This window comes from Oryzias latipes, chromosome 11 (assembly GCF_002234675.1).
Source record: "Oryzias latipes chromosome 11, ASM223467v1".
In the NCBI taxonomy this organism is placed as follows: Eukaryota; Metazoa; Chordata; class Actinopteri; order Beloniformes; family Adrianichthyidae; genus Oryzias; species Oryzias latipes.
In genome coordinates this window covers 11,442,049-11,469,155 of record NC_019869.2, presented here as the reverse complement: position 1 = coordinate 11,469,155, position 27,107 = coordinate 11,442,049, and the positions used below count along the sequence as shown (strand labels likewise).

At 43.2% G+C, this 27,107-nt stretch overlaps 1 protein-coding gene across 2 annotated transcripts; it reads right to left on the bottom strand.

The window, feature by feature from the left end:
* Positions 1-97: 97 nt before the first annotated feature.
* LOC101173317 (tax1-binding protein 1 homolog A) lies at positions 98-26,900 on the bottom strand. Of its 2 annotated transcripts, none has more exons than XM_020707130.2 (18): positions 26,709-26,900; positions 25,210-25,306; positions 24,303-24,517; positions 21,766-21,868; positions 21,120-21,310; positions 20,718-20,873; positions 17,387-17,535; positions 17,089-17,179; positions 16,829-17,014; positions 16,487-16,738; positions 15,633-15,824; positions 15,466-15,538; positions 8,737-9,197; positions 6,477-6,563; positions 3,770-3,956; positions 3,486-3,694; positions 2,174-2,256; positions 98-1,905 (listed from the first exon to the last, which is right to left on the bottom strand). In XM_020707130.2, the coding sequence occupies exons 3-18, from the start codon at positions 24,489-24,491 to the stop codon at positions 1,695-1,697; spliced, it is 2,820 nt and encodes a 939-aa protein (XP_020562789.1). In that variant the 5' UTR covers positions 24,492-24,517; positions 25,210-25,306; positions 26,709-26,900; the 3' UTR covers positions 98-1,694. The 2 variants fall into 2 exon arrangements, with proteins under 2 accessions (XP_020562789.1, XP_011479180.1); XM_011480878.3 differs by having other exon boundaries at positions 26,764-26,900.
* Positions 26,901-27,107: the final 207 nt, after the last annotated feature.

The window sequence follows — 27,107 nt, the reverse complement described above, 5'->3', positions numbered from 1 at the left end:
AAAAAAAAAACCTTTGCAAAAATAAAGTGATAAGCTGTGTAGCTCAAAAGGGAGAATTTTTGTCCGTTTGACACAAAGACAGAAAGGCCATGAAGTGCATGTAGACTAGCTTAATTTATTCATAAAGATGTTTTTTTGTATACATTTTCCCGTCATTCTTCCACGAAACAGGCTGAAAGGACACAGATTTGTTTGCCTTGATATGACTGAGCATGTGCAGACATTCAAGCCTGACACAACACTGTAACAGAGGTGAGGGGGGGTTACGGAGCCCTGGACATGACATAAAAAAATTGGATACCTCAAATGAATTAATTAGTGCTGCACACTAATGAGCATTTGGTGGGCACCAATGAGCATTTTGTGTGTACAAAATAGCACATCGTGGGGAGAAAAATCTGCATTTGTTGTGTGCAAATGAGCATTTTGTGCAGTAAAATAAGCAATTTCTGAGTATAAACTAGCATTACATGGGGGAAAATTAGCATTTCGTGTGTACAAACAAGTATTTCGTGGGGAAAAATTAGCATTTCGTGTGTACAAATAGCTATTCATGTGTACAAACTATCACAAATCAGAATTTTGAGCAGGAAAATTAGCATTTTGTATCTACAAACTAGCATTTCATGGGGAAAAATGAGCATTTTTAGGGCACAAATAAGGATTTTGTCGGTAAAAATTAGTATTTTGTGAAAACAAATTAGTATTTTAATATATTCAATATGTTCAACTACTAATATGTGTTCACAAAATATTAATTTGTACCCACAAAATCCGTATTTGTGCACACAAAATACTACTTTGAGGAAAACATTTTTTTTGAATGTCATGCTCCAGATACGTTGTAAGTGAACAGGATGTGTTGTAAAGCTCAAAGAAAATATATTTCTATCAGTCATAAGGATCTAACAAACCTGCACAAAGCAGCAACTTCTTCACAGTTATTATTTTAAAAAGGTTCAAATTGGAACTCAACACCCTGCAATTCATCCTATAACCTGACGCATCAGCAATTCTGCTTGATCAAAATGAAAAAAAGTGCACCACAGGAAGTGAAAGGTCCCCTAAACATGATGGAGGTAACGGTACCTGCTTTACGACAGCTATTCACACTTCTGTCCACTTTTTTTAATGTGTCATTTATGTACAGTACATTCAGAGTAAAGCCTTTTTTTAGTGCAGATACATATAAATGTGGTGCTGTTTTTGTTTTACGTCATCTGACATCTTTGCAAAACACTCGCGCACAACAGGACAGAAGAAAATCTTCATATGATTCTATAGTTTTATGTACACATTCAGGTGAGTTAAAGCAGCTCAAACTTCACTTAAGCTTTGAATTCTGTGACTAAATCAAAGAAAATATATACTTGTATGGCTGCTTTATCATTTACACATGTTCAGGATAGGCTAAGGACACAGAAAATACATTGCTTCTTCTTTTCTTAGAGTAACTTCTTAATATTCCTTCAAGAACGGGAGGGAATTCTGTGGTTTTCCACTTGCAGTCACATCGTATAAGCATGCGTTTTAAAAGACGAGCTCATGTATCAAAACAAAAGCCTGGATCAATACAGACATACATGACTCTTCTACATTCAGACCTTTAGGACTGCAGAGAAGTGACCATGATTGTACCTTAACAACACAGCGGATCCTAAATTGAAATCTGCTGACTCGTGGCTCTGCCACCTTCATTCGATCTGGTCAAAGTTGAGCACGTGGCCGTCGAAGTGTGTGAGGACGTGCCTCTCGAAGAGGCACTGCTGACAGTCGAGGGGGAACTGCTCGGAGCAGACGGGGCAAACCTTCCAGTGGCTTTCCACGTGCTGCTCGAAGCTGCGCTGCTCAAAGTGTGGCGGGAAGATGACTTCGCAGAGGGGGCAGCGCTTGTGGACGTCACTACTACAGCAGAGCAGGGGTAAAAACACGCCATGAGTTGTGTAGTTTAGCATATGAGACTGTGAAACTACAATTTGACATTCTGGCAGGACTGGAGTGAGCTGACGTTTCCCCTCTTACTACAAGATATTTTAATAGATAAAAACATTTATTCAACCTATTAAAGCATGCCAAACACCTGATTTAACCGACACACTGAGTAGATTCAAATGTGTAGACAGCATACAACTTCCTTTTCTTGTTCTTTACAGAAGTGCATGATGGGAGTTACCTGGAGTCGAAGCAGAAGTTGCTTCTTGCCTCACTGCGCCGACTAGATTGATGATCACATGAAGGAGGAGCTCCGTTGCTCACCTTGGATGATAATGTGTAGAAAAGTTTAAAGGTGTGCATTTGTTTGTACATCTTCACAACAGCTGCTTTTTACCGTTTTTCTGTCAAATGAAGACTGGTTCCATTCTGATTTATTTTCATCTTCAGTGGTATTTTACAGTTTATAAAGGAAGGTGATTTTGCCCACATGCAAAGACTCATTTGGTTCCAGATGTAAGAAATACACCAAAAAAGCCAAAACAAAAACAAAACCTCCACACTGCTTCATCATTAACAAGATGACTTAGGTTTTTGGCATTCACTGGTATAATAAGCACTGTTACTTTGAAATACAACAAATGATACACTGAACGGTTTAAAAGTCCCACTCTGATCCTCTTCTGATTTGTTGTAAATGTTTTCCCAGTGGTCTTTTTTAATTTTGATTATAATGTTTTTATGAAAAATAAGAAACCTGTGTTGTTTTCTTGGACATAGTTCCTGCAGAGTAGCAATAGTCCATTAGAAATTCGCCACTGAGTTGTGAGCGGGCAGCGATCCCGCTGATTGTAGTTTTTTTGTCATTTTTCAAACACCTTTTTTTTGTCTACTCCTGATTCACAACAATTACAATAAAGAAATACTCATGCATATAATTTGGAGCTTAATTTTCTTAATTTATGTCCTCCATCATCAGAAAAATGCTTCAAGAAGACATTAAAAATACTAAAAAACAACATTTTCCTCCTTACAAATATAACATGATTGATTTCTAAATGATTTGCTGTTAATGTTAAGATAGTTATTAGACAGAAATCGTGACTAATGTGTGGAAGAGGACTAAAACTGCTAAAAACAAAAAAGGACATAGAAAAATGTGCAAAATGAATAAAAAAAACAGATAAAGAAATAATAATATGATGAAGTGCAGAAAAACACTTTCGTAGAGCTTTTTCAACGTAACTGTGTTAAAAAAAAATCCATCCTTAACAGCCAGTAACTGATCTCCTGTACGTACTCTCTCCTCGCTCTGATCATCATCCTCTCTTTTGTCCTCACATTAATCATAACTTTATGCAAATCAGTTTGCAGCCCTGGCTCTGGAGGGCAAGTTTTTTTTTCCTCCTTAGTGACAGACGGAGCCTTGAGAAACATTTGCTCACAGCTCAGAAACATGAAAGTGAACGTTTATTTACTGAAGCTCAATGCTTTAAAAAGTGCTTGAGGGGATTTTTTCCGAACAGACTCATTTGGTTCTTGTGTCCTCTTACCTTCTGGGTTTCCGCTGGTGGAGGCTCATTGTTCTCTGGAGGACTTGTGCTGCGGGACGGCTGGATGCAGACAACCCTTCTGCTCCATCCCGGCACTCCTGGACCGGGGCTGGGGGGTGTGATCGGAGGTGCGCAGGGAGGCGTGCAGGGAGGAGCCTCAGGTGGAGGCCGTGCCAGGTATTCGGGAGACAGCGACACATCGGTTCGGTCTTTAAAAAGTGGGGAAAAAAAGTCAGATGCTGGCAGACGGGCATGAGTGTGACTAAAACTCGCGCTCATCCAACCTCTTGGGGTGTCAGTGGAGTAAGGATTGCCGTACTGGAGCTCAGCGGGTCTCTGTGGCACCAGCGGTGGAGGGGAGGGGTCCTGGGGGTAGGGGAGCGGGTAGCGCAGCACCATCGGCTGTCTGACTTCTGCGCACTGAACAGCAGCTTCCTGCCCTTTCTGCACTGAAACGTACCGCTGCAGCTTCTGCAGAGGAAACATGAAAGATTCAAGTCGTGTTTTTCGTATGTTTTTGTGGCATTTTTTCTGATGATGGACGACATCTCTTGAGAAAATGAAGATTTAAATTGCAATTCTTTAGTTAAATTGTTGTGAATCAGGAGCAGAAGACAGAGGCAGTTTAAAAAAAAAGCGTAGTTGTGACAGAAACTATGGGGGCATATATATTTGTATGGGCGAGCCGTATAAACAGAGAGCTCTTAGCAAAGGAAAGGGGAAGAGGGGGTGGTGTTGCTCTGTGCCAACAGTCCTGCCCACAACACAGAGGTGAATTTCTAATGAACTCCTGCTGCTCTGCAGAAACTATGTCCTAAAAAAACAAGTATTTTTAAAAAACAATTTTGGCTAAAAACTGCATAACCATAATTAAAAGACCACTGGGAACACTTTGAAAATAAATGAAAAGATTCTGTGCTTCACCTGTCAATCCTAAATATAGTCCATTTTTGTGAACAGAACTTTTTAAACACGTTGTTTCACAGGTGTTTTCAGGTATCTTAGTTTCCTTTTCCACAAAGAATTCCAGCAGGAACAACAAAGCCAGTCCAAACTTTTAACTTGCTGGTAAGTTTCATTTCTGCCCTTTGTGATTATAGCTGAAGCGCGCGCATTAGTACCCCACTCATTACTGTAATGGGTGCCAGACTCAGGCTCCCGATGCTCAGGCTTTTGCTGATAGAGGTGCTCACCTTCTCTCATTTGTCCCCCCATTCTATAGCTCGCTGTTCTCCTCCCTTGATGACTTCATTAGTGTGCTGCTATCAGATTTAACATTTAATGCGGGGTTGGGGAGGTGAAACAGACACGTAGCGTGGCATTTTCACTGTCTAATGGCGCTGTACTAAAGGGCGAAAGAAGCAAGTATAGATGTATTAATTAGTGGGATGGAGGGACTGGGAGCTGGAAGGGAAAAGCCACAGAAAGAGCTCAGACATGACACGATTGCTGTGTATAATTGAGAGCAATGATCTTGTTATGGACTTCAGTTTAGAGTTTACAACAGCTACTTATGTGAAAAGGAAAACCACAGCCTGTTGGGAGCCAAAGCTGGCATTCACTGGGACTTGAAGAAGCGTCATGCAGAGTGTGTAAACACTCAAGTCAATTGTTATCACAAAATTCAACGAAACAAAGAGGATTTATTCAATTTGGGCTGGAATTTTAGATCAATGGTCTCCAAGCTTTTTCAAACTGCAGACCGGTTTATTGTCAGACATATTTTCACGGACTGGTCTGTACGAGGCTCAAGTGACTGAAGTTTTTATTTTATTTTTAGCTTTCAGTTTCCCTTAACTTTTGATGGTAAATCTTCATTCTCTGTAAAACATCTGCAGCTGGTTTAAACTAAGCCCATAACTGTAAAAGTAGAAGCTTAAAAAAAAAAATTACATCAACTTTAGCTTCGTTTGACTTTTAACATGCGACAAAAAACAAAACAAAAACGATCACAAAAGCTGGTGTTTTCTAAATCTAATAATACATGTGAATCCACTGTTTGAACAACTTCATTAGCAGCATCCTTGTACCAATAGACAGCCGGTTGTTGAATTGTATGCATAATTAGGAGGTGTGGAAGCAACTGTCACAATAAATCCATATGTGGAGTAAAGACTCCTGGTTTTTGTCTGTTAAATGTAAATTTCTTTTATTTTGAAGTTGAAGGCACTTCTGTTTCCTCACTTTTCTGCAAAATTTGACTTTCCAAACATGTTTATTCTTTTGTTAAATTTGCTAGCTTGGGGGTTTTCCATTGGTAGAAAAGTTTAATATTTTTTTGGTTTCTTTGTGAACAGAAAACAAAAGTTGCTTGTTTGTGGACTTGGATGACAAAACCTTTCGTTTCTGCTATAGCTCTGAATATCATATGTGAAAAAAAGGTATGCTTTTAAGAATACACTAAATGCAGGCTCTTTAGCCCACCTTGTTCACACTGGACCAGCAGGGAGGGGCTTCTTCTTCTTCTTTTCTCTTTCTACTGTTTACAAGCGCATGCCTGCTAGCTGCAGTTGGAAGAGGTTTGATGGGACGTGTTTGATGTTGAAGGGGTGCAAATCTCATGAAGATGCAACAGGCTTTTTCTTTCACAGCTCTATTTTGGTACATGAAAGACTTGGTGTTGTAGAATTCCAGCCGCGCACAAACCGCAATAGTTCATTTCTCCTTCATGATCAATGCTCAAACAGTTGGCTCTTCCGGGAATTAAAAAGGACGGCATCCATACGTCGTTTCCAAATCCAAGTCCCTGATTGGTCAACGTTTGACCAGGTTTACCTTTCAACGCGTGCTCAATGGCCACTCGTTTTGTATGTAGAGCCCAAAAACGGCTGTAGAAGCTTTCATAGCTATGCAAGAGCATTAGAGCTTTGAATGCAGAGAATGCAGGGTGCTGTGAACGTAGCTTAAGAAGCTTCACCTCATCATGGAGGCTTATACCATGACGTTATCTCAGTGGTTTCTAGGTTTAGGGTTATTTTTGGACAGCCTCACCTCCTGGAGTTGCTCCTTTTCTCGCAGCGCCTGGGCGAGGTTGCGTTTGAGTTCCTTCACCTCGCGAGCTCTTTCAGCCATGTGCACCTAGTGAACAGACACACATAAACATTACAAAAACCCAAGATGACATGATAAAAGGGATCATAGCCATGAGAATTCGGAGGTCTTATTAAAAACTGCTGTCAGAGGAGAAATAAGGTTTTCTGCTTTCAGCCTGTGAATGACCACAGGAATAATTCAATTGTAGTTCCACAAACACACTGTTTGTCTTTTATCTATGCTGGCGTAAAGTCAAGTGTGTAGGGTTGACTGTGAAAGCCATAACTAGAGCCAAAGCACCAGGTCAGTGTTCAGGCCAAGATGAAGCAGGTCAGGGGACGGCCATAAATTTCTCCGTCTGCAACACAACTAACCCTGCAGGATGGTTTACAATGGCTGTTGTTTTCTCTTATTTCCCTTCATCTTAAACGCTTCATCCCCCCTCCCTCCTCTCCCAGCGTCTCTCTTTCTGCTTAATGTCTGTCTGTCCTGTTTTCATCGCCCTAAAACTCTCCGTTTCTGTTGCTTCCCCCGCTAATTCCCCCTTTCATCTCCTCCCGTCCTCTCTCCCCTCTTCCCATGAATTTACGGCGCAGCATTAGAGGGTTAAGTTCAGGTGAAGAGAGTCTGCAGCAGAGCGGTGACTCCCTCTGTTCTCTGGCTGATGTAAACAGCCGTAAAGCACGGAGTTCTGCGTCTGCCCCCATCCTCAGCCTTTGGGCCCATTAAGGACCGCTGGAGGGGGTCGCTGGGGGGCTGTGGACCCTCACCTCAGACATCAGACTCAATCAAAGTCAAGGGGGAGACGCATTTACAGCCAGTCCAAATACACACTATACTCACACACACCACGTTTTCCTGCATTTCATCAAAAATCAGATCAATTCTATAATCTCTACAAACTCTAAAAAAGTGATCTAAAAAATCTGCTGTTTTTTTCAGGTAGAACTAAACCACCTGGAAATCTGACGATTGGAGTGTGAAATTATAGAGCTTGGTTTAGTTAAAAACAAACAAACAACTGGATTAATCAAAATCTAATTAACCTCCAGCTAAAAAAGGTAAAACTGATTCTAAAAATCCATTGACTATATAAGAGTGGGTGTGATGTCATCCATAGAACATGGCTTACTTCAGGCTCCAACATGAAGTCAATTCAGTCGCCTTTTTTTCCCCAGAATACGGACGCCGCCATGTTGGAACCAGACGACGTCAGTAAATTGTTGCGGTCTCTTTGGCAAGAAATCACTCTGGCCAATCAGGAATGAGCTTGTTGGAAATCTATACCCCTACCACTTAAAAGCGGGGCACACTAAATCTGTCAAATGTTTCCATCGTTTCCATTTGCTCTGAAGAAAACATGTTAAAAAGCTATCAGAGCTCAGTGGTAGTTGCTTATCTCTATACAGAGGTCTGTAGGATTTTGGCATCTTGGAACCTGCAGGTAGTTGCCGTTTGGGACGCTGGGGTGGGTGGGGTGGGTGGGGTGGTCTCAGTCTCAGTTCAGTTCACAAATACAGTCGATGAGGAAGTCAAAACACAGATTCCTTTTTAAGTCAAACTCTTGCAATTTCTTTTGTTTGGTTTACGCCACTAGCAACGGGAAAACAGCTTTTTTAATAACCAAACAAAACTGGTTTTATAAAGTAAATGTTAAAATAAATTAAAATTTTAAATCAATTTGTAAATTGAAATCAATTCGGTAGTTTGCTGTCATCAGTGAATGAATGACAAAAAAATCGGTTTAAATTGTTTCCATTTAAAAAATCGTAGACTTAGCACAATTAGTTACGATGATTTAATTAAAAATGGTAACGCTTCACCATAGATACAAGTATGCATATGTCAAAAAAAATCTTGTTAAGGTTGGTCAAATCTTGATGGCAGAACGATAGTTCCCCAAATTTTGTGTAATGTAATTTTCCTGTGACAGATTCGGATTAAGCCTCACACACACAAAAAAAAATGTACTTACAGTTATTTATAAACATTATGTAAGTTTTCATCATCAGAACACACTGGATTCATAAACAGTCTTCGAAAAATGTTTTAGCTTTTTACTTCTACAACATTTAGCCGTTAATAAAAATGAAAAAGTAGTGAGCATGTTGCGTAAAGTCCAGGGCACTAGATGGGCCCACATTGTGTATTCTTTTAGGGAGTCGGGATTTTGACCCAGCCGGTGTTTTTTCAAATGAATCTGGTGCAGGTCTCTTACCCTAAAGCACTCCTCCTCATTGGCCAGCCGCTGCTTGAGCGTCTCGTTAATGGCACACTGCTCCCTCCACTTCTCCTCCATCACTGCCAGGTCTGCCTCTACCGAGCAGGTCTGCTGCTTTTCCACCTCCTCTCTGCCTCTCCCCTCCACCTCCATCAGCTCTTGCTCCTCCACACCATCCCTCACTTCCTCCGGCTTCGAAGTGGCTTCCTTCTCGCTGTTGTCCTCAGCGCTCAGTCTCTCGTTATTCACATCTACCCAGCTGGTCATCTTCAGGCTCTCCTCCTCCTTCTTTTCCTGCTTTTCTTCCATTTGTTCCCCACCTTGTTCAGGCCCGAACGCAGCTTTCTCCTTTTGCTTGCAGTCTCCTGGAGTCTTCTCCGTGTTTGTATGGTCATCACAGGCAGGATCTTCTGTTGTGAACTCTGGCGTGATTGTTAGGACAATAGTTGCAAGGTTTCCTGCAAGAAAGCAGCAATTCAGTATGATGTCTTCTAAATAAATTGGCGGTAGCAGACACTGAAGTGCCCTTTTGTCCAAATCAAATCAATCACTCTGGGGGAATTGTGCTGCAGAAGAGGATGAGAGCCTTAACTCAAAGCATCCTGGACAATCCCAGACATCTCTTGCACAACACGATGTCTGGACAGAGGAGCACATGGAGCAATCGGCTCATTTCACTGCGCTGCAGGACAGAGCGCTTTAAGAACTCACCTGTCCCTTCAGCTATCCAGCTGTTTAATGAACATGCCTGATATCAACTGTCATTCTATTTGTGAGCTGTCATTTTACTGCTGTTTATGTTGTTTTTTTTTGTGTGTGTTTTGCTGCCGAACACCTGGATTTCTCCTTTGGGAGATTAATAAAGTTTCTTTCTTTCTTTCTTTCTTTCTTTCTTGCACTGCATGCTGGGAGATTGGTAGCGGCGTCAGCATGGACGGTGTGGGTGAGTGAGTGAGTTTGAGAGTTTGACAGAAAGTTTGTGTGGTTTAGTGCTCCTTTGTTCGTTTTCTATTTTGAGTTATTTACTGTTTTTAACGACTTTCACTGGTGAGTTTGGGGGATCAGCGGTTCACCCGCCTCGCCGGGATGGCGTCTCAGACGCCGTCCTTGTCCCTGAGGCATGGGATCCGCGTCCAACCCGACCCACAGGTGTCTGTGGAGACAATTCTCCTTGCCGTGGGAGACTTAGTTGGTCACGCCAACATTACTTATGCTTCTCGGATGAACAAAGGAGTGATAGTTTTTCTGACGGAGGAGCGTTTGGTATCTGACTTGATCGTGTGTGGCGTCACTGTGGGCGGGGAGTTCCTGCAGGTGTCCCCGCTCGCGGTGCCGTCGACGCGTGTCATTGTTTCGGGGGTTCCCCCGTTCATTCCCAACGACGCTCTGGAAAAAGAGCTGCAGCGTTACGGAAAGTTTGCTAGCGGTTTCCGAACTGTAGGTTTGGGCTGCAGGAGTGAGAAGCTGAGACATGTTCAGTCCTTCCGCAGACAGGTTTTCATGTTTCTGAGCTCTTCTGCTCAGACTCTGGACGTGTCCTTCCGCGTGAAGCACGGGGATGGCAATTATTTGGTCTATGCCAGCACGGGAAATCTGAAGTGCTTTGAGTGCGGAAACGCTGGGCATAAGCGCGCCGCCTGCCCTCACAGGGCAGCTGAAGGGCGGCCTGATGAGGCCGCTCCGGCCGCTCAGGTGGAGCAGGGGCTCGCCGCTGCAGACTGTGTGGGTGTGGGGGACCCCGCCCTTCTAACTGGTACAGATCCTGGTGAAGGTTGCAGCTCTGAAGCTGCTCAGAGCAGCAATAGTGAGGTTAATGTTAGAGACAACACTGTTGCTCCTGCCTCAGAGCTTCAGGAGGAGTCTGAAGGTGGTGTGAGTGTCAGTGTTGAGAATGTTGCCGGTATTTCTGACCATTCTAGTGGTGATAAAATGGGCACAGGGGTGACTGGTGAAGGGGTTGAGTGTGCAGATGGACAGTCTGCTGTTACTGATGATTTTTCTGCTGTGATTCCTCCTCCTGTCACCACAGACATGGAGCTGGATTCAGATTCTGACTGTGTCTCTCTGGCAGAGTCCCAGAAATCGTCCAATGACATTTATTCACTTGAGGAAATCAATCACTTCCTAGAAGATTCATTTGGTAGACCAGTTAAAGTGGCTGATTATTTTCCAGATTTGGAGAAGTTCATTCTGACGTCACTAACTTTGCAGAAACAGGTTGACTTTAATATACTTGATGAAAAGAAACGGTTTCGATTAAAGAAACATGTCACTACCATTCGTAAACAGTTGAAGGCTTTGAAGGGTAAAAGCTCCAGAAGGTTGAAAATGAAGAAAAAGGGTGAAACACTGACGTAGTTATGACTGTGTGTGTGTGGATGATTCTTTTCCTGTTATTTTCTTCACTTTTCCTTCTTCACTCTATGTTTACATTTAAGGCAGGCTCTTTAAACATTAATGGTGGGAGGGATGCGGAAAAGAGGGCGATTATTAAAGACATTTTTGAAGATAAAGCTCTGGATATTTTGTTTTTACAGGAGACACATAGTGATGTACTGACTGAAGCAGAATGGGCTCTGTGGTGGAGGGGTCAGTCTTTCTTTTCTCATGGTACAGTCTTCTCTGCTGGGGTGGCGGTTCTTTTTTCACCTCGGCTGAGTCTTAATATCTTATCCGTTAGTGAGGTGGCCGCGGGCAGGTTCCTCACTGTGAGGGTTGAACTGAACGGGTTTAAATTTTGTTTGATTAACTTTTATGCACCTGCAGAAGGTGCTCACAGAATCCCTTTTTTCCTCACTTTAGAGGATTTTTTGAAGAACTGTGATCCAGGGGACGTTATAGTAATGGGCGGTGACTGGAACTGCACGTTAGATTTTACTTTAGATAGAACAGGTGCAGAACCTCATTTCCAGTCATCATCGGTTTTATCAAAGATTGTTTCTGACTCTTCTTTGGTTGACGTGTGGCGGCTTAATAATCCCCAAACCAGACAATACACGTGGGCCAGGAATGTGGGTGGAAAATTGAGCCTCGCTAGACTGGACAGATTTTATATCACAGACAGTTTTAGAAACAGGGTTTATGGATGTTCCATTTATCCAGTTGCTTTTAGTGATCATCATATGATAACACTAGAATTACACCTTGGATCTTCTACAAAAGGAAGTTCATACTGGCATTTCAATGTGAAGCTTCTACTGGATAGAGTTTTTTGTGAGAAATTTGAGTTTTTTTGGGAGCTTTGGAGATGTAGAAGATCTGATTTTGTTTCTGTTAGCCAGTGGTGGGAGGTGGGTAAAGCACAAATACGGGTTTTCTGTCAGCAGTATACGAGCCATTCCACAGTTGCAACTAAGAGAGCAATATCTGCTTTGGAAAAAGAAATTTCTGGGCTAGAAAACACTTGTTCAACTCATAGTGCTTCACAAGGTCATTTACTTAAGAGCAGACGGGGTGAACTGAGTTAATTTCTCCGTGAAAGGGCTAAGGGAGCTTTAGTTCGAGCTCGGTTTACCACCATCAGAGACATGGATGCTCCCACGTCGTTCTTTTTCAACCTGGAGAAATCTGTTTCTAGGAAGAAACAGATGGTCTGTCTGCGCCTTCTTGATGGGACTGTTACTACGAGTCCGGCTGCCATGAGAACTCTTGCGGTGGATTTTTATAGCGGCTTATTCGGAAAAGAGGACTGCGACAGCGACTGTGTGGATCAGCTGATGGAGGGACTCCCACGACTGAGTGACGCAGACAGGGATCTTTTGGACTCTACAATCTCCATGGAGGAATTGACTGCTGCTGTGGGTCAGATGGCGCTCGGGAGGTCTCCTGGTTTGGATGGGCTGCCGGCAGATTTTTATAAACACTTCTGGAAGTGCCTGGGCCCGGATCTACTAGAGGTGTTCAGGGATTGCTCACAGACTGGATTGTTACCTTTCTCATGCCGTCATGCTGTTCTCTCTCTTCTTCCTAAGAAAGGAGACTTAACTCTCCTGAAGAACTGGAGACCGCTTGCCTTGCTCTGTACAGACTATAAGTTGCTCTCTAAGGTCCTGTCCAATAGACTTAAGAATGTTTTAGGTGTAATCATTCACAGAGATCAGTCCTATTGTGTGCCTGACCGATCTATTATGGACAATCTTTTTCTTGTACGTGATTTATTTGATGTTTGCAAACACTGTGACACCTCAGTTGGACTATTATCCTTGGATCAGGAGAAGGTCTTCGATAGGGTTGATCATATTTATTTATTTTCTGCTTTGAGAGCTTTTGGTTTTGGAGAGTTTTTTACATCTTTGTTGGCTCTTTTGTATAAGGAGGCTTTTTGTTTAGTCAAGATTGGTGGCGGACTGAGCAGACCTGTTATGGTTCAGAGAGGGATTAGACAGGGATGTCTACTTTCTGGACAACTGTACGCTATTGCCATTGAACCTTTTCTCCATAGGCTACGTACTCTGCTTACAGGATTGATGTTACCAGAAATGTCCCACAAACCGTCTCTTGTGGTGTCTGCATATGCAGATGACGTAACGGTTTTTGTTCGACATCAGGCAGATATTGATTCTCTGTGCAATGTTCTGGATTTTTTCCAAAGGGCTTCTTCGGCTAAGGTGAACTGGGGTAAGAGCACCGCTCTATTGTTGGGACGTTGGTCGGGCTCCACATTGCCTCTTTTGCCTGGGAATCTTGATTGGGGAACGGAGGGGATGAAGTTTTTAGGAGTTTATTTGGGCAGTGACGTTTTTCAGAAAAAGAATTGGGAGGGTGTCATGGAGAGAGTGTGTGCCAGACTGTCTAAATGGAAATACCTGCTGCTTCGGCTTTCCTTCAGGGGTAGAGTTCTTGTTGTCAATAACTTGGTTGCCTCGACACTTTGGCATAGTATGATGGTGTTGCCTCCTCCTGCAAGCCTCATCACTGCACTTCAAAAGACCGTGGTGGATTTCTTTTGGTCTGGTCATCATTGGCTAAGAGCTGCCATTCTCTACCTGCCGGTTGAGGAGGGCGGTCAGGGACTGATTGATATTTCGGCCCGTGTAGCCGCCTTTAGACTGCGGACAGCGCAGCGTCTGCTCCACGGTTTTGGACTGCCGTGGTTGGATACTGCATGTGTGCTGCTGAGGAAAGCTGGGGGTTATGGATTTGACAAACATTTGTTTCTGCCCCAGCTTCATACCTTGGACCTGACTGGACTTTCACCTTTCTACTGCTCTGTCCTACAAGCCTGGCGACTGTTGCTCTGCAAAAGGGAAATAGTTTCAACACCTGGAATATGGCTGTTCGAAGAACCCATTTTTGGAAACGACCTCCTCAACTCACAGATTCTGGTTTCTGCTACCATGAGGTCGAAGTTGAGAGATGCGGGCTGTGTGAAGCTTGGACATCTCCTAATGACTCCTGCTCCTGAGCTTTCTGCTTTTACCGGAATAAGATCTCTCAGAACATTGGAAAATCTCGTGAAGGAGATTTTTCTCTCCTTGCCTGTGTCCTATCAAACCTATGTGATGGATCCTATTGCATCTAGCCAGTGGGTGGATGGTGTGGATTTCATCTTTCCTCCTCTGCAGGTTTCTCCGGCCTGCGAGGGATGGCAGGAGGACGGAACTAAACTCCTGTCCTGGACTACTCCTCAAATAGGAACTTTTGAAACGATTGGGAAGAAGGCTTTATATCTTTTATGTGTTAAAGTTTTGAACTTGCGCTCCTTGATGGACGTCAGAGTGTCGAGGTGGGCTGAGTTGTTTGGCACGGGGTCTTCCCCGAGGGGCTGTTGGAGATCCCTGTACAAAGCTCCTGTTGAGAAACGGGTAGGTGAACTCCAGTGGAGGGTCGTACACGGGATCATAGCCACGAACAGATATCTGGTGCACCTTAATCCTGGCGCGGGGGATGGGTGTCCGTTCTGTTCTGTTGCAGAAACTGTGGAACATCTTTTTTTGCAGTGTCAACGTCTGACTGGACTTTTTTCTCTTCTTCGTTCTTTTTTTGAGGGGCTGGGAGAACAGTTTTCATCTGTGTGTTTCATTTATGGGCCAAAATATTTGGCCAGAAAGCGGAGAGTCCATGTTTTGTTAAATTTTCTTTCCGGTGAAGCCAAGTTGGCGGTATGGTTGACGAGGAAAAATCGGATACGGGGAGTTGGGTCTGACGATGTCCTGTTTCTTTTTAAAAGACTTTTGGTGGCAAGGTTGAACGTCGAATTTGGTTTTTATAGGCTCACACATGCACTTGATGTTTTTGAAAATATTTGGGCTGTACAAAATGTTTTGTGTTTCGTCAAGGATGACTCTTTAGTGGTAAATTTTTGAGTTTGTTTCTTTGTTTTTGTGTTTTTCTTTAATTTTTTGATGTGAATATTTTATTTGTTTAATGATGATTGGTCATTAAAGGTGTTTTGAAACTCAAACTCTTTCTTTCTTTCTTTCTTTCTTTCTTTCTTTCTTTCTTTCTTTCTTTCTTTCTTTCTTTCTTTCTTTCTTTCTTTCTTTCTTTCTTTCTTTCTTTCTTTCTTTCTTTCTATCTCTCTATCTATAAGCAATAAACTGTGATAGATTTCAGTATTCCAGGCTTTGTAATAAACTTCATAATATTTTAAACAAGGAGGAGAAAGAGTTCTACCAGTTTCTAATGATTTACATGTCTTTCTCATAACGTCTTCCTGCAAGTTTGAGAGTAAAAGGGCTTTGAAAGCAAACATTTGGATTTTGTGTGACATCGGCGGGACTGTACCTCCTGTTGGAGACTCTGGACTGGAAGTCAGCGTCTCCTGTGTTGTCTCAGTGGACACATTTCTCTTCGACTCCTGCAAAGTATCAACAAAGAGAAGGAAAGCTGAAGGCTTGGCGGTAGCAGACACTGAAGTGCCCTTTTGTCCAGGCCTCATCCTCAGAACTCACCCCTTGTGTCTCGGGTGTATTGAGTTTGGCCACCTGCCTGCGGAGGCGCTGGCACTCTCTGTACTTCTCCTTATAGTGCTCTGCCGCCATGTGGAGGCGCAGCTTCAGCTCCTCCACCTCTCTTTGCAGTTCGGCTTCTGCCTCGGAGACCACCACGATGCTGGGTGCCATCTCTCCACTGGTACCAACAGACTGGATAATAAGAGTGAACAGATTCAGTAATCAAATAGTTTCCTTTATTTGAAACGCCCAACCCAAGAGAGGTTGAACAAGTTTGAAGCTACGTACACACCGGGCATTTGATGACATTTAGCCCAAGGTGTTCACACTGGACAAGCAGGGAGGGGCTACTGTTCTACTGTTTAGTAGCGCCTGTCCACCACCTACAGCTGGAACAGGCATGGGACGAAGTGTCAAAGCAGTGCAAATCTTACAATTTGGGCCCGAAACGGTTGGGTTCATTGCTAGCATCCTTACAATGGTGAATATGGATTACCATCATATCAGGAGAGTGGCTTGCTTTATCTTTATTTGAAAAACAAACGCAGACATCATCAAGGTAGTCACCGTGTCTGGGTTTACTAGATTAACCAAATCCATAAGTCCCTGATTGGTCAAAGTTTGACCCTGGTTCAACTTCCAATTCCAGCATTCAATTCTGTACACGGAGCCCGAAAAAGGTCGTAAATAATTGCGTAGCTACGCGTGAATGCGAGAATTTCGAACGCTGAAGCCCGAAATTGACGTTTACATAAACTTTTCATTGGAAGTGGTTGCTTGAATGCATGTCGTCGAGGGTGGTGTAGACGTAGCTTAAAGTCAGTGCCGAGGCATCATGGAGGTCAGACACTGACCACGTCCCTCTGGGCAGTGCTCCTCATGCGGTCCAGCTGGCTCTCCATGCGCTGGCACTCCGCTTGAGCATCAGCCAGGCTGCTCCGGAGCTTGTCCGCCTCGAGGCGTGCGCGGTACAGCTCCGTCATGGAGTGGTCACGGGCGCTGGCTGAGTCACGGAGCTCGGAGGCCAGGAGGGAGGCCTGCTGCCGGGAAGCCTGGAGCTGCTCCTCAGCCTGACGCAGCTGCTCCCGGACACGGGCCAGCTCAGCCTAAAACACGTGGAAAGTGTTCTTATAGACAAAGAAAAAAACAAGTGCTCGTTAAAAAACAGCAAATGAGTTGACAGCAGCCACTCCTACTTTGTCAGCTTTGTGTGCATGCAGCTCTTTCTCAAGAGAATCGCGTTGGACGACACAGGCCCTGAGCCGCTCCAGCTCCTCCTGGAACTGAGCAATGGTCACCTCCCTGTTCAGCTCCACAGCCTTCAGCATCTGAAGCTCTGCGCTCAACTTGGTGTTTTCCAACTCTGTGCTGCGCAGGTGAGCCTGGACAAAAGCCAACCCGGTAAAATAAGTCTGTAGAAATAAATGATCAGTCTTTGGACCTGGAGATCCTTCACCTTATAGAGATCTCTCTCGTCTTTCTCATTTTTCAGCTGGTTCTCAAAACTGTCTCGCTCTGCCACCAGCTTCTTCAAGCGGTCCCGCAGACTGCAACATCAAAAACCTGTTTAGTATAGTTTATTGTCCCTATAACCATGTAGAAAACGGATAAATGAACATTGTGTTTACTTAGTTATCCATAAAAATGAAATGAGCTGATGGAAATGTTGAGAAACCTGACAGGCAGGCAGACCCACGTGTCTCTCTACATGATGCATTTCAACTGTCCTGTTTTCCTCTCCGATCTCCACTCACCAATCCAGCTCGGTCTCTTTTTGGAGGCCTCTCTGGGTGACTCCCAGCAGGTCCTCCTCCAATTGGCGAACGCGGTCTGTGGCCTCCGTCAGCCTCCTCCGCACCTCCTCCCTCTCCTCAGACAGGCCCTGCGACGAGCGCAGCAGCTCCTGCGGGACACAGGCCGTCCAATCACAGCAGCCGAAACAGCAGGCTAAACCTTTTTGTATTCTGTTAATTACAGAGCCAAAGAACTGAAGATGGACAAATGCAGCCTCGTTTGATCAGACGGCAGTGGGGACGTGTATTTCTGAGCATGTTTGTCAACAGAAACCATTTAAAGCAGGGGTGTCAAACCTCCTGCTGGTTTTTCCGAAATCCTGCCTCATCTGCTGTTGATTACCTGGATCAGGTGTGGTTAGCCCTTAAAGGGGCTTCAATGGCAGGGTGGTTAGAAAACATGCAAGACACCGGCCCTTGAGGCCTGGAGATTGACACCTGTGATTTAAAGAGTACAGTTTAAGAACATCTGAAATGTCAAATGTTTATCAAAGATTAGTAATTTTTTTTATATGCTCTTGTACAAGAGTCTTTTAAAACACACTCCAAAGGAAAATGTGTGTTTGGTGTTTCTGACATGCTCTTATGGAGCACATATAAAAAGATAATTGCATTTCTGAGTTTTTCTTTTATCAAATCGTTGTGAATCAGGAGCAGACCAAAAAATATATATACAGCTTATTTGTGCTGTAGAAAGTATGATGGGTGATAGCTCCAATATTGCTCAACGCTTTTCTGGGAATGTTAGGTTGGGGGTGTGAGGGGCTGTAAAAACAAAAGAAAAAGTGTATTCCACAACTCATGAAATTCTTATGAACTACTGCCGCTTTGCAGAAATTGTGTCCAAGAAAACAACACAGGTTTTTGGGAGTTTGCCTAAAAATCTAATAATCATACTTACATAAAAACGCCACTGGGAACGCTTGAAAATAGTTGACGATGATCAGAGTGGGTCTTTAATACATCATCCGGAATTGACGTCTTCAAAGGTGACTGAGTATTATTTGCACAATTATAACTCTGTTTTATTATTGTATCTAGTATTTTGGGGGTTTTCCTTCACATTTTTCAGCAGCAGCTGTAACTTACAAAAGCTCCTTTTGGGCATCTGGGAGTCTTATCTGATCACTCGTAAATCACCAGTTACAAATTACCAGTATTATACCGCAAGTGCTTTGATTGATGTAAAAACACACAGTGGGTATGTAAAGTCACTTAAAAGCTTGAGGGAGGAAGCAAACAGAATAGACAAGTAGACTTTCTGTGCAGTCCCGAAACAACTTCCTGGAAGAGACCACATGCAGACAGTCCGCTTCCTCCGCGTGGTTTTGTCCGCTGAGGAAATGCCTTGTTTGAACTTGCAGCAGATCAGCAGCGAAAGGCGTTAAATCATCCAGAGTGAATGTTGGTGTGACAGAACAAACATACCTTCTGCGAGCGGTCATCGTTGCTTGCGCAACCAAACAAACTCCCTTCTTTCCCTCCATCTCCTGAACTCTTGGGCACAGAAAACAACAGACAACTGCCGATCTAAGGACACGCAGCTTTCCAGAAATCCACACACACGCCAGCGAACACTCAGACCTGTCTCCCTCTGGGACTTGGCTCTGCTCGGATGGCTGTATGATTTTTTACGGCTGGCGTTCGGGAAGCACTTCAGCAGTGCATAAAGACCTTATAAAAAGTGTAGTCGTAAAATTAGCAGCCACAAAATATGTACTTATGTTTTCATGTTAAACTCAAAAGATATTTTCATCACAGCGCCACAAGCCGACGTGCTTCACAGAAGGATGCACCCACCTACTCGCAGAAGTCGTATATCCACAGATGGACCTGCCTGCTGAATGAAAAACGGCACAGTAATAACAGTGCGCGCACATATTATCCTTAATTTATGGCGATTTCGTTCTACGTAAAAAAAAAAAACAGACTAACTCAAGGCAGCTCACTCTCCCTGGTCACCTAGACCAGAAAGTTACACTAGGGGGCGATATGAGACAAGATTCAAATGCTCACAAGTCTTGGCAAAGTTCAGAGCTTCAGCTCTTTCTGCCAACTCCCCTTTTTAATTTTTACACCAAACCTCCAGGGGCGGAATGGTTTCAGGGATCCGTGCCCATCTAATGTCAAAACTCATAAACGAAAAAACTGAATTATACTCATACTGACAAGAAGGACGAAACCCATAAGTTATAAAATGTTTTTTTCATCCCAGACGGATCTGTCCAAATGTGTGACAGTGACAACTTCATTTAAAACTGAGAGAAAAAAGAAAGAGAGAAAGAAAGCTGGTGAGAAAGTGAATCGCGTGACTGAGTCGTGTTTGTCCCTGGGGCTGGGCAGGGTTTTTTTTTTTTTCAGACAGGCGGTTTTGTGGACACCCTCCTCTCATTCCACACACAGCCTAAAAGTGTTTGCAAGCGGGTGGCATAATGAGTGCGTTTGTGTTTGCCGTGCATGTGCGCCGCAGGGGCCCCGCAGTGCAGAACCTGAACGGCAGTGTGGCGGCGTGTGCGTGCGAGCCGGCGTGTGCTCGTTTGACGTCATGTTTGTTCTCTCTGTGGTCGCGATGGCATTGTCCCTGACGCCAGATGCCCAGGATAACTGGGTCTCTACTTCGTTCTGGCCCACTGGGTCAGGCCATAAAAGACGGCGGGTGTGTGCGCGGGCACACACAGCAGCTCAGACTGGGTCTGTGAAACACAAACGCAGATTAATCATAAAGGCAGAGGCCTTTGAAGTGTTCTGCTGTGATCATTGGAGAGGAACGGCTCCACGCTGAAGTGCCTGTCTGTCCATGCAGACGCTGATGCACAGCCACCCAGAAACCGTCTAATCTCCCATCTCAAATACAGTCTTTTAAAGCTTAAAAGCTTTGACTTCAAAAAAATAATGGAGCGCCTTATATATGGATTCATTTTGGTTGTCTTTGCTGATGTCGAAGCGATTTTAGGAGGTCCACTGCGCTCGGTTGAAAACACGTTTGGAAGCTACAGGTATTGTGAAAATGCTAACGTTTCTAACGTGGCTAACAGGTTACAAACATGTTGTAGAGTTGCTGTTAAGGCAGTTAATGAAGTCTGACTTATCTCTGACTCGTTTGCATAGCTAAATGCGCTTCATAGTTCTGTGCGCCTTAGACATGACACGCCTTATAATCCAGTGTTCACCTGTAGTGCGGAGAATAGTCCAAATGTGAAATGTGTTTGCATGACTTGCAGACCTCCCAGCTGTTTTCTCTTTCTCTGTATTCATGTTAATGTTTGCGTTCCCACACAGCCTCTTCAGCTACCTGGTTGTGTGTCCGTAGCAGGCAACACGTCTCCCTCTCCTGCTCCCTTTCCCTGACCAGGCGCTTCTGCTCCTCCTGCAGCCGCTGCTTCTCCTCCTGCAGGAGACGCATGGCTTTCAGCAGATCCCTGCGCTCCTGCTGCATCTCCTCCACACGCTGCAAGACACACCCAGTGAGAAGATTAAAAACGCCACAATTCATTTTGTGTTCAGGTTTTCTAATGTTCTTTATTTCTATTTTAAAATATTCTATAGCCACTGAGTTGTAAAAAAAAATGAGGGACATTAACTACCCCAGACATTTGTCCTACTATGTCCAGACGTCCGGACATCAAATAGAATGACACAACTGGATTCTGTATTAGAAAAAGACAAATGGGGTTGATGGCCGTGTGCAGTCTACCTCCAGCAGGCCGGTCTTAGTGGTGACGACAAGTATGTCTGAGTTGCTGTCATCCTCGGTGACCGTGAGCAGCTCTTCGGTGGGCGTGGCTGGCCTAAACTGGAAGGGCGTGCTGGCTCCCCGGATATCCCCAGTGTGAGTGACGTAGCAGAACTGGTAAAACTCCCCGTCCGATTTCGGGACGTAGTAACCTAAAAGTGGAGGAAAATATGTCACCTCCTTTAAGATGATGCCATCCTTCTGTTTGTTGTTTGCATTTCGGATTTCCATAAACACAGTACGTTTCAAAGGAGATGGTTTTAAGAGCTCTTACTTGGAGGCATAAATGGGCCACCACCATATTCAAGCTGCTTTTCAGAAATGGGGGAGGGGGTGGGGAATACCCAGAAGCTATTGCTGCTTTTACTGACTCCCAACACACCACAACACACTCTCATATTTTCATTGAGTAATATCTGACCATTCCAGGCCCAGTAAAACCAGTTCTGTGGGAGTGAGTGTGGTTAGAGAGGTGCTCAGGTCCCAGGCCGCTGTTTGCGGTTGTGTTCCCTTATTAAATAAAAGTGCTGCTTTTTATATGCACCGTAAAATGGAGGAGTTACTGTGAAATACTCCCGAGTCTGTGTAGTGGTTTACACAAGCGCACCTTGAAACACCACGGTCCTGTGCACGGGGCTTCCTGGTTCGTAGCTTTCCGGCATTGGAGACCAGAGGAAGGTGTAGTAATCCCTGGCTGTGCTCCAACCCACCTAAGGGAATTGTGCAAACAAGAACATAAATATTTGGAGCCTCAGGAGACAATGTGTCCAAAAAGTACTTCCAATCTACTTTTTTTTTCTTCTTTTTTTTCCAAGAGCGGTTAGTGCTCCTAGGGCGTTTCAATTATTTAACCGCTAAACTCTTCAGATGATTTAAAGCCAGAGCTTAGACTTTTAAAAACCAGGTCCCCTCGGCCCTCCCGACACCTTTTGGACTCATGTAAAGTGAAGCTATAAGGCGGGCGAATGAGGACGGAGGCTTGGGCTGCCCTCTATGCGTGCAGATTGGTGGCAGCTGCAATTCGCAACAAAGGAAGTAGGGGAAGGTTGGTAGAGTAGAGTAAAACCAGGAGAAAGAAGGTGACAATTTTACACAAAAAGTCAAGGGAAAAATAAATCCCTGGATTTCCTTCCTGAAAACTCCTATTCCAATTCTGCACAGCTTCTTTTTCTAGATACTTAACAAAGTCATTCACCTCTTAATGTGTTGAGCTTGTGAAACAGAAGCTGTGACTAACTGACTAATAATGTGACTGACTGGGATGTTGTGACAAGCTTTCAGTATCCAAAGTGACACTGAAACATGTTTAGGAATGCTCAGCCAAAATCTCATTAAATGAGTTCCAGGGCTGCATTATATAAATAAATAAACAGATATAAACAAGAAATATTCAGCCAATAAATAAAAGAATACAAGAAACTTTTATAATCCTCTAATAAAAGACGTAATAAAATTTAAATCATCAAACACAAAAATCTTTCCATTTCTGATTTCAAACTGCATAATTGCTGTTTTTTTCCCTCTGTGCATACATTAACCCGAGTATGCGATGCTGCTCCAAACAAATGGTAAGAGTCAGCACGCAGACTTGAGCCAAGAACATTCCTTCCACCTCCACCGCTCTCTCAGCGAGAGGCTCGGCAGCATCGGGATTCCTGCCTGTTTGCTCGTATTTGCTTAAGACAGAAAAGGCATCAATAATTTTGCTAATTGCAGAGTGAGCTTGACTGACGTTTGGTTAGGTATGGCGTGGCATTCCAGCACACCAGTGATGTTATAAAATAATCACAGGCAAAGCAGCTATCAATCACTCAGGAGAAGTGTGAGGGGACAACATGATGACACTTTAATTATACACTCACAACGGATTTTTCCCCGTCGACCCAACGAACATGCCACAACTGAAAACCTGCACCTTCTTTTTTCTCCCCGCCTTGTTTTTGTGTTGATGTGTGCTTTCTCTGAACCATTTTTTGACATCAATTGATGAAAAAATAAGTCCAAAATCGACAGGAATCAACAATAAATTTGACAAGTTGTTAAAAAATGTTCACTGTTGTTGTTTAATGTGAATACAAGACATGTGATCTGTGCCCAAGGGCACACTGGTGGAGGAACAGGTTTCTTTCATCAGAATCCTCATTACAGTATTACGCTTACACTTTCCTGCCACTAGGGGGTGTCTGTGCACAACTTAACAGAGGGTCTGAGTCATTTAAGCAGCTTTGACTTTAAGGTGAAGCCTGCATGTGTGGAAGGGAGGAGGTAGAAAATATTCTCCCACTGAATCACCTCTGCACGAAGACTTTGCCTTCAGGAGGAAACAAAAGTCCCACAGATAGGGCAGGTGTTGGAAACGAAAATGTCAAAAACTCATTTTAGGCTTCATCTTTCCGACACAAAGTGTCTTGTTTTTGTAAAAGCACAAATGCGCGGACCTCTTGCTGTTGGAAAACGCGGTTTGAAGTTTTTATTCTCACATAACCTCAGCAAGAACACAAAAAAGACAGACGTGCGTCAAAGTGCTGGTTCCCCGACACAGAGCGCTAACCATCAAACAGGTTTCATTAGCACGGGTTGCCATCATTACATTTTCCAATCCCCATTTTTCCACATAAAGCCAGTATCTTTATTCCTTTTGAACTAGTCAGTGGATCTGAAGTCAGTTCCTAAAAAAAAAAAAAACGATAAAATGTTTGTCTGATGACTTTACGAGACATTAAGTTTCCTAGTTCACATTTCCTGGTAATTAAGTGTGAGATTTGATGGCTGTGATAAAAGAGTGGCGCAGGGAGGGAAGGGGGCGGGGGTTGATTGGCAGGAAGCAGAGAAAAATCTGATGGAAAGATGAGGGAGGAACAAACATGAAGAGAAAGAAGAAAAAAAGAGGTCCTAATAAGAATCAGAGTGGTTCATAAAATGTTTGCTCCCCCACTGAGGGCGACGGCGAACAGCCCGCCATGTACACTCTTCCTATTTCTGAGTGCACCACGCCAAAGTGTGTGGCAAAGCATTTAACGAAGAGCAAAAGGATTTATCCTGACATTTCAAAGTACAAAATAATGGTGAATCAATTGTCTCCGCAATGCATTTTCCTCTGATTTCTTCCAGATTTTTGAGCTATGATGCACGCATGTGTGGTACCTTGAAAATGCCCACCCAGTCTTTAGGGTGAGGGGTGATGTAAGGGGTCAGAGTGTAACGGCACTCCAAGGGTGCCTGCGGTAGGAAACTCTTCCCCACGTTCTGGAAGATGACATGGGCAAAGTTGGAGGTTTCCATGATGCTGACGCTGCTGCCCGGCGACGAGTCCACCACCTGGAAGGATGACATCGTGGCGTGCGGGTCACTTCATCTGTCTGTGGATAGATAACGGAAGAAGACAGCAAAATGTCAGACACAACTACTAAACAGGCAGTTCTTTACAGCAAATAGAACCCATTTAGAGGCACATTAGTTGTCACAAACCTGACAATATTAAGTTTATTCTCGCAATTTGAGCTAATCACTGAGGGGGGCTGCAGTCACGGCCGAACTCAAGACACGTGTAACGATTTAAACCAGAGTTTCATGCAGTTTATGAGCCTACAAGGCGCATCAGCGTGTGCAGAAGGAAATAGGAAAAATCCGCCATGCTAAATTCTCTCCCACCATCTGGAGTGTTTGCTAAAAACTGGGCTCCATTTCTCAGTTTGAAACGCTTGTAAACCTGCTGTTTCACTATTGCACTGATTGTTTGGTACTTTTCTGTTGCAGAGTTGGATTTATCCCAGCTTAATTTTCAACTGAGGAAAATAAAACAATGCAACTGAAAATAATCAATTAGCTGATATCGCCTTTGATTATTCTGAACTTAATTTTTATTTTTAGGATACATCACATTCTCTAGATTGATTTGAAATGCTTTTATAAACAGAATCAGACATGGTTCTGATGCTGTTTAATGAACGCGTCTGATAAGGTTATATAGAAATATAATTTCGAGGCAACCAAGAAAATCAACTACCTAATTATTAATAATATAACTAGTCAAAAAAAATGTCATAGTTACCCTTCATACAAAAACTGTAGTGTAGAGCTCAGTCAAGGTTGAGATGTTGACATGGTTACAAGCAGACGTCTTCCTTCACCAAACCATGCACACACAGCTGGGAAAAATCATCAGTACAGTTAACATATGGTATATGTGGACACATAGCTGATGCAGTTGGAGGTGGGAAAGTCACAGTGTTACCATTTCTACAACAGTTTGCAGAACCACACATTAACAAGGTTTGCTTAGGCCTCAAAAATGAAACGTTATCTTAAAACCGAATAAATTAAAATGGACAGCAATTTGCATTTAAGTCCAATAAACAGGTAAAGATTGAAACAAGTAAATATTCAGTAGGTACAGAAAACTGTAATTATGCTTGTAAACTTTTACCCACTTCTTCGACATTTTTTTATTTTACCAATTTGCTGCTAATATTATCATGCAAAAAACTAAGAGTACAATTATTCCAGAGCTACTTCAGTAAATGAAAATGAATAAAATCAATGCAGGCTCTTACTTTTTTTTAAGGATTAAAAATTGGGTTTTTGGTGTTTCTAATATGATCTTGTGGCATTTTTCTCATAATGGGGGACATATTTGGAGAGAATAAAGCTTAAAATTGCATTTCTGTGTATTTCTTTATCTAAATTGTTGCAAATCGACAAAAAAATGCTGTTTGAAAAAGAGCTTATTTGTGACATAGAAAATACGCTGTGTGGGCTACAAGCTCAGCCCAACTCTGATGGATCCACTTGCAGACGAATAGATCCGTTTACATTTTTCTTTTCCTTGTCTGAGCTGGAAATTTGATCAAAATATACGGCTGGATAGATCTGACATTGTTCGCCTATTGTGTTTGGAAGTGTGAGGGGCTGAAAGCTAGCGGGAGACAATGTAAACAAAGAGTTGATGGGATGTGGGGGCAGGCTTACTCCTGTCCCCCAGTCCCACCAATATCTCAGAGGTGAACTATTGCTGCTCTGCAGAAACTATGTCCTAGAAAATGATACATATTTTGTTTTCTATTTTGGCTAAATACAGCATAATCCTAATTAAAAGACCTATATGATTGCTTTGAAAGTAGATCAAAAGATTATCAGAGGGGGACTTTAGCTCATGGATATAAACAACATACCAATGATATCTTTTTAACACATTACTTGAGAGGAAAGTAGCCGAAAAGAGAAATAAAATAAAGAAATTTAGCAAGAGTGGAGATGCAGCTGCAACCACCAGCACTGCAATCTCTAGACTCTTATGACTCAGCTGCAGATTAACCAGCCTGTGGAAGTCATGATGAGTGCACGACTTCATAACAATATTGTGTATTCACATGCACACCGCACAGCAAATAAACATCACATTTGCATAAATGCAGGTCTTCAACACAAACCCAGCTTATTTAGCCAGAGGCTTTATGTTATGAACGGTTGCTAGAGAGCTAACATTAGCTTGTGAACAACAGGCCATGTCAAAGCACTAGTAGCTAACAACAGTGCGGCTAGCTTGCTTACATTTACGACGAGCAAATATAGGCGTTTGTTTGGCTGGAGATGTAAAACAGGTTACCGTTTGCGAGGTTGACACTAGTGAAAATGAATGCTTTCAGTCGCGTTTATGTCATTGCTGCTTCTGTTGTCAAAGCTCTGACGATGGAGCGTCTCTTCCTGACAGAAAGTGATGCTGAACTTCCGGGATGCTGAGCCGGAACAGTGATGTCATCAACGTAAAATATAATTGTAATATTTATGTTTAATTTTTGCTTTGTTCAAAAATATTATAACTTAGCTTGGTAGTCTTTATTATTATTATTATTGTTCGTTTTTTATTTAAATATGAAATAACAACTGTTCGATTCATCCTTAAGCACACAATCTTAAAACACAGCAAAGTACAGATAAACATTTACTTTA